General features: G+C 30.0%; 1 protein-coding gene across 1 annotated transcript; it reads left to right on the forward strand.

The window, feature by feature from the left end:
- The first annotated feature begins 849 nt into the window (after positions 1-849).
- Positions 850-3,803, forward strand: LOC123292901 (achaete-scute complex protein T8-like). Its single transcript, XM_044873614.1, has 2 exons — positions 850-1,437; positions 3,471-3,803. The coding sequence occupies exons 1-2, from the start codon at positions 850-852 to the stop codon at positions 3,801-3,803; spliced, it is 921 nt and encodes a 306-aa protein (XP_044729549.1).
- Positions 3,804-7,468: the final 3,665 nt, after the last annotated feature.

Here is a 7,468-nt window from a genome sequence, read left to right on the forward strand (position 1 = left end):
AACAAGTGGCATTTAAAGTGATGAAATGAATGGCAACTGTGTGTTATTTCTTCTATAAGTGATTTTCTCTTAATCTTTTGACATCAATATTTCAAAAACTGTGGTATATATCGAAAAATTTTACTCCTAATTTTCCCAAGTTCTTACAGAATTTACCCCTAAAATTTGAAACGTAAGTCTCAAATATTTTCATACACTCATTTTTTTTTGGGAACGTTCTTAATTTTGCTGAAACTAGTTAAGCACGAATATCATTTCTAACGTACCTACTTAGTAGCTACGTTAGTTGTTTCATCTCTAAAAGTACAGGCAGACTGAAATAGTAAAAGTTAGGTACGTTTCTCTTAATGCACCCTATACAAAATATAAAAATATATTAAAATAGGTATAAAAATGCTTACACATATAAGTCTCCTTTTTTATACCACATTAAAATGTATAGTTCTATTTTACTCTAATAAAAATACCTTCAAAAGTTTTTGTACAGCTAAGCAACAGGGACTTACTTAATTCAAACATATGTTTGAAAAAAAAACTTACCTATATACACATCTATATTATGGGGCATTATTATCCCCTCTATCCCCTTACAATTTTATTTTTACAAATAGGGTAGAATATTGCAGTCATGAGAACGTTTTTGAAATATATCAGAAACGTTAATATTTTGAAAAAATAATTATAACAGTTACCACGCGTCACCATCAAACTCGATTGTTGATTATAATTTTAACCGCCCATTTTGGATAAGTGATAAATATAATTGTGTAAAAATTAGTGTCCTTATCAGTGAAAACTACCCTCTCAATGATTTTAAATTAATTTTTTTTTTTAAATCGGTTAATCAAAATGGCTGCAATCTCAAGTGTTATTGTTTCTGCGAAAAATGGCATGGATACAAATCCTGCAGGGAATAAAAAACGTATGAAAAAAGATACAATACGAGAAACTACCCCTACAAAAATTGCGATAACTCGACGTAATGCCAGAGAACGAAATCGTGTTAAACAAGTGAATAATGGTTTTCTTACGTTACGACAACATATTCCAACGGATATTGCTGCAGCTTACGAAAATGGTCGTAGCAATAATAAGAAATTAAGTAAAGTAGAAACTTTACGAATGGCAGTTGAATATATACGAAGTTTAAAAGAAATTCTGTCAAGGGATCATCATTTAGAAGATAATGATTTGGGTCCAACAGATGCATCCGTTACATATCAGCAATATGTGTTGATTCCTGGAACCGATACTTATCGATTAACTAACACATTCGATTATGAAGATGAAGAAAATATTAAACCGGTTATTACTGATGCTGTTGAATTACCATTAAATGAGAAAGGATTGGACGATAGTATACTTTATTCAAATGTGGGATCCCCTTATAGTCAAAAAAGTAGTGTTTGTTCACCTGGTTATGGAGCAGATGGAATGGTAAATATTATTAATACAGTCAAAGTAGTTGAGTTTATGTTAGTTTGAGACTAATAGATAACTTCTGAATGATTATTGCAGAAGATTTTGCTTTTAATTATTTAGGAATCTATTACGAAGTTAACTTACGGTTAAAACGATCATCTAGTGATATTTGATATATCGCAAATTAAAGTAGCAAAATTTTGATTCATTCAGAAAAACGATAACTTCAATCACTATTCTTACGCTGCTGCTATTATCAAATATGCTTTTTCTACGTAGCATCTATTTGGTAACACTCAAAATTTTTTACATTTCCGATTAAACCGGAAATCGACAAAACTTTAGTTTTTAAGAGGATATGATACCAAAAAACATTGCCATCTGTTGACTTTTACGTCATATATGTGTAAAATCAACAGATGGCATTGACATCAGAGTGTTTATCAGTCAATTTTTTCAAATTTTACATTTGCTTTTCACATTTCCATGACGATTGTCGATAAATAATAATAAAAAAACACCCCAATGCAATACGATTTTTTAAACCCGACTATCTTTTGATAATATATTTTCGAAATAAAATTGGTATGAATCGATGACGTGTTTTCGAAAATACAAAAGTGCGTTGTCATTCATAATTTCGATCAATATTATCCAAGTAATTAATAAAAATCAATAATTGCGTTACTTGGCAATTAGATAATCAAGAATGCAGTTTCGCAGACGGCATTACACGCACCCGTGACAATAAAAGATGTCATTATCTCGGAAATATATAAATTTAAAAAAAATAAATCGAATTCAAAAAATCGTACAGCACCTGTACCCAATAATTTTGCAAAAGGCATTGGAATGCGCCGTTCATGCGCAATTATTTTAATTATGTAACAATAAATATTTTTTTAAGGGTGCTCGGGTCACGGGAATGTTTTCCACTATTATAGCAAAGTAATCGCTTGAGTTTTAAATAATCTATATATATATATAAAAAGAGAGTGTTTGTTTGTATGTCCCCGATTTTCCCTAAAACTAACCATTGACCTTCGGTAGGGGATTATGTCATTGGGTAGCCCTTAGGCTCCCATTGTGAATAAGGGAGTTTGGTGGGGGTGGAATTAAAAATGATCTAGGAATTCATAGAAAATAGATTAAAAAAATAGTTCTAATAATTTTCAATAGATGGCGCCACTGCCAATAGTACAATTTTCACTAGATGGCGCTACTGGCGCAAATGTCTTTCGATTTTTTAGTTTTAATAATTTTCAATAGATGGCGCTACTGGCGCAAATGTCTTTCGATTTTTCTCGAAAATTCTGGAATGTTCTATGGATTTCTATCGAATTTTCTAGAACTTTCTCGAATATTCTCGAATGTTGTATGGATTTTTATTGAATTTTATCAAACTTTCTCGAACAATCTGGAATGTTCCATGGGTTTCTGTCGAATTTTCTAGAATTTTCTCGAACATTCTGGAATGTTATATGGATTTCTATCGAATTTTCTAGAATTTTCTCGAACATTCTGGAATGTTCTATGGATTTCTATCGAATTTTCTAGAACTTTCTCGAATATTCTGGAATGTTCCATGGGTTTCTATCAATCTTTCCCTTACTTTTCCGTACACACAGAGAGTGTAGACATAATATTGGGATCGGCCAAAAAAATCTTACTGTTCCGTACACACAGAGAGAATTAAAAAAAAAGTCTTTCATTTAACAATTTTGATATTTAAATGTGCAAAAACAACCCAGCGAAGCGGGTTTAACAGCTAGTACCTGTATAAATTTAAATCAACTAATTCAACTATCAACCCGCATTAATTTAGAGTTTCTTTGAAGTAAATTATTCCGAACACGATGTTAAATAGAGGAGAACAATGGAGATAGTTAACTATTATTTTGACGTCCTATTATTTTAAAAGGATGGAAGCTGTAGAAAATTACTTTAACTTAATATCGTTCACAACAATTTTTTTTTTTATATAAAATCCCAATTTTCCTCCACAAGAGGATATTTTTGCTGGACTAAAAATGAATAAACTTTTTCAGATGCTGCCACCCATTGAAGTACTGTATCCACGTTCTGTTATTCAAAATAATCTTACAATACAACCTGCGACATTACCATTAAATCAATCGCTAAACATTAACAACAGTTTTGAATCCAATTTGACATTATTTCATCATCAAACGTCTGAAGTTTCTTCGCTATCAAATTCATCAGTAAATTCTTGTGACAGTGACTTTATCAAATCAGAAACATTATCTGATGACCATACAGATTTTAATTTTAGGTATAGTGATGTTAAAACGGAAGAAGAAACAATTGATGTGATGGATTGGTGGGAAAATCATTCTAAGCTCTCGATAATTCAGAGCTAGTATTTATTTATTTATTTATTATTTTATTTATTGTAAAAATATTGCCCTGATCTGTAAAATAAAAATATTGCCACGAACTGTAACTAGTGTTCCTGGAAGTCAGCAAATAATTATTCAAAGAGACCAAAAATTTGGAAATCTTACGTCTCAATTTCTTGTACGACAAACTTTATCAATCGTTTTTTATCCAATTATTACTTACTATCGAAATAAAAAAAATCATATGTTTAGTTAAAGGCTACTCATAACAAATAAAATAAGCTCTCTCCAATAGCTCTTTCCAAATTGAACCAATTTTTTTCAACCAAAGCTAAGAACAATATATTACCCATATTTCAAACACACAAAAATAAAATCAAAATCGGTTTAACCATTTAGGAGCTACGATGTCACAAGCAGACACACACACAGTGGTCAAACTTATAACAATCCTCTTTTTGGTTCGAGAGTTAAAATAGGACACATTAAAATACTAAGGGGGAAAAAACAATCTAGAGACAAAATAACTCAGCTATAATTAAGTTCAATTTTTCTAATTTATATTTAAATTATGGTCGAAGTTCTATTTTAAATAACAAACAAAGCAACGCATAACTAATTTGACTTTGACACAATCTTTTGTTTGTTTATTTAGAATCGGTACTCTTTTTTGTTAAAAATTTTTTTTATAGTAGTACTAGCGCCAAGGCAATTTTAGACTTAGTATTCAACTTTGATAATTAATTTTTTTATAACTTCATGAATGTAGACGAAAGATAATAATACAATTTTTCAATATCTGCCTTGGTTTTCGAAATATCGAAAGCTAAATAATTAAACAAAATTTTCAATTTTCCATATTTTGAAAATTATTCCAGATATCGAAAAATTTTATTCTTTTCGTCTTATATTGTCAAGTTATAAAATTTACCATCAAAATTGAAAGTATATATTTTTTTAAATTTGTGGCCCCCTTACCGTGCTCATACACATTCTTAATTAGTCGGGCACATTTTCCCATAAGACTAATATTAAATATTCAGAATTGATTTAGACAGAGTCCAACTGCATATAAAAAAAAAAAAAAGCTTTTTATTTAAAATTGCCTTGGTGCTCGTACATTCTTAATAACTTCGATGCGCTAAATATTTTCTTAACGTGCTTATTATTGACTGTGTTTAGCCGAACTGATTGCTTGTTTATAGAACCATCTCCAAAACTCAGCACCCCTTATATCGATGGTCTATTTTAAAGATAAAAATGGATTTTCGATATATGAAGTGCCATAATAGCTACCTAGAATTTCGACAATAATTCAACATTCCTCATATTGTAAGATTTTTGAGTATATAAAATACCCAATTTCTAGTAAAATTTCATAATTTTACAAAAAAAAACAAAAATAAAAATTTAAACCCTATGTTTATTCAGAAAGCATACATACATCATTTAAAAAAAAAAATCTATCTTAAAACAAGCGATATCTTTAATAGCTGCCTTAAGAGATGCGTAACAATTGTCTTTCAATTCTTTCTTATTCTACCGTAACCGTAATATTTTGAATACTACTATGGCTTACATCTCTAGTTCTAGTATCAAATGATAAAATCGATGATAAAGTATTCATCAACTTTAGTGAAGTGACGTCAGCTTTTGCAAAAATGTAGAAATAGGGTATCGCTTGATTTGACAAAAATTATGATACATGTATGCTCTTTCAGTATCGTATAGACCGCATGCATATGCTGAAATTTTTCGGGTGAAATGAACCACCAGGAATTATATTGAAAAAGATGCTCTTATATGTAAAAGTAAGTTTAAACACCATGGCGTCGGTTTTGAGCGGTACAGATGAGTACAGGTGAAAATTTGAATGTCACACCTCTTGGTACCTCACCCCTGCACCAGCAAATATGTACGGCGTTGCTGAATACTAACTGTGCATAAGTATTCGAAGCGAATAACATCAATGTCGTATGTACATGTTACCGGATTTATTTCTGTACGGCATTTATGTAATTCGCCAAAAATACTTATGCAGGGTTAGTATCTAGCAACGCCGTACACATTTGAAGGTGCAGGGGGTGAGAGAACAAGTGATGTGACATTCACATTCTCATCTGTACCACGCAAAAATGAAGCCATAGTGTTTAAACTTACTTTTACATAACATGATTCCTGGTAGTTCCAATTATTTTTTTAATTAATTTAATATAAAAGGTATTTAATTTTATTTAAGTTTAAATAATTTATTAATTTTTAATAATGTAAGATTCAGAATTTATATAAATAGAAAAATCATCAGAATGTCTAAATATATTTCGTAATGTTTCTCTTTATCTAGAATCGAAATTAAAAAATCCTCCGTTGAACAATCACTATGTCAAGTCGAACTAAATGCTTGTGCTATCGCTCAGCTAGTTCCGGTATCCCACGTATCTTAAAACATGGATTATTGATATAAGGGATTTTGGTACTAAAGATGAAGGAAAAATTATTGTTTATTTTCGTGTTTTAAAAGTAAGGAATAATTAAAAGCGTGATTTTATTGAAGCATTTGTTTTTCTATTTATATAGGTACAAAGTCGATGTAAAAAGTAATGCTAATGAATTTTAATTCGTCAATAAAATTGATTATTTATGTTTTCTATTGTTATTAATAAAAATCACAGAGAAGCAAAATTTTAAAGTAGAAATCTCATCCTAGTTTTGGAAATCCTTTTCAGTAAAACGAATTGCGGTTTTGCGTTTAATTCACTTCCAATCTCAAAATTGCTGTTGGGTTTTTTCAATTAAAATTTCAGCGCCATAATGTCATAAATATCAACTATCATATAACCTAATAAACAGCGGAGATCAAGGCGCAAATAACGATACCTTTAATTGATGATAAGTAGGTTCTATAACCTTCGTGATAAGTAGTTTAGAAGAACATACATACATACATACCGGTCAAACCCGCCGTAATCGGATAATAAAAAATCGTTATCGTTTATTTTATAATTATAATATATTTTTAAGAATAATTAACATTTTTTATTAAAAAAATATTTTATATAAAAAATTAAAATTATAAAAAGCCAATAGTTCTAAGACCAGGTGAAGTATTTGACAGCCATTTTAGAACGACTGGAAATTTGAGAAGTTGTTCTCAAGGTCGTGCCTAACAAGTTTTTCCTCTTAAATGGAGCCTGAATAATTTTTAATACGAAAATAATTTTGTCTGACACACAAGAAAGCACGAAGTCCATCGTTCGACACCGTGAAAATTACAATTTTCAAAGTATCGAACAACGGACATCTAACTCTTTAGACCTTGGCTATGCAAATTTTCGTAGGGGAAAATTTTTTGGACACAAATTTGATAACAGCCTCTCAAATTTTCAGCTATTCTGAAGTGATCCTAAAATATTACGCCCGTACGTAGACCTATAACTTAACTAACTTAACTCTTTTTTACAAACTATAGTGAAAATGTTTTTTACATAATTTAGTTGCAATTTATTTATTTTTTAGCAACAGCTTTAATTTCGAATGACGTATAATTATATGATACATACTTAATGGATTTTATAGATTACGTAGTGTAAACTTACATAAAGCGCTATCTCAAAGATTGCTCAGAAGTAAATCTGTAAATTCCAAAGACTACCAATATTTAAAATCAATATAAGTTTATTGTTTAC

This window comes from Chrysoperla carnea, chromosome 2, assembly GCF_905475395.1.
Source record: "Chrysoperla carnea chromosome 2, inChrCarn1.1, whole genome shotgun sequence".
Taxonomy (NCBI): domain Eukaryota; kingdom Metazoa; phylum Arthropoda; class Insecta; order Neuroptera; family Chrysopidae; genus Chrysoperla; species Chrysoperla carnea.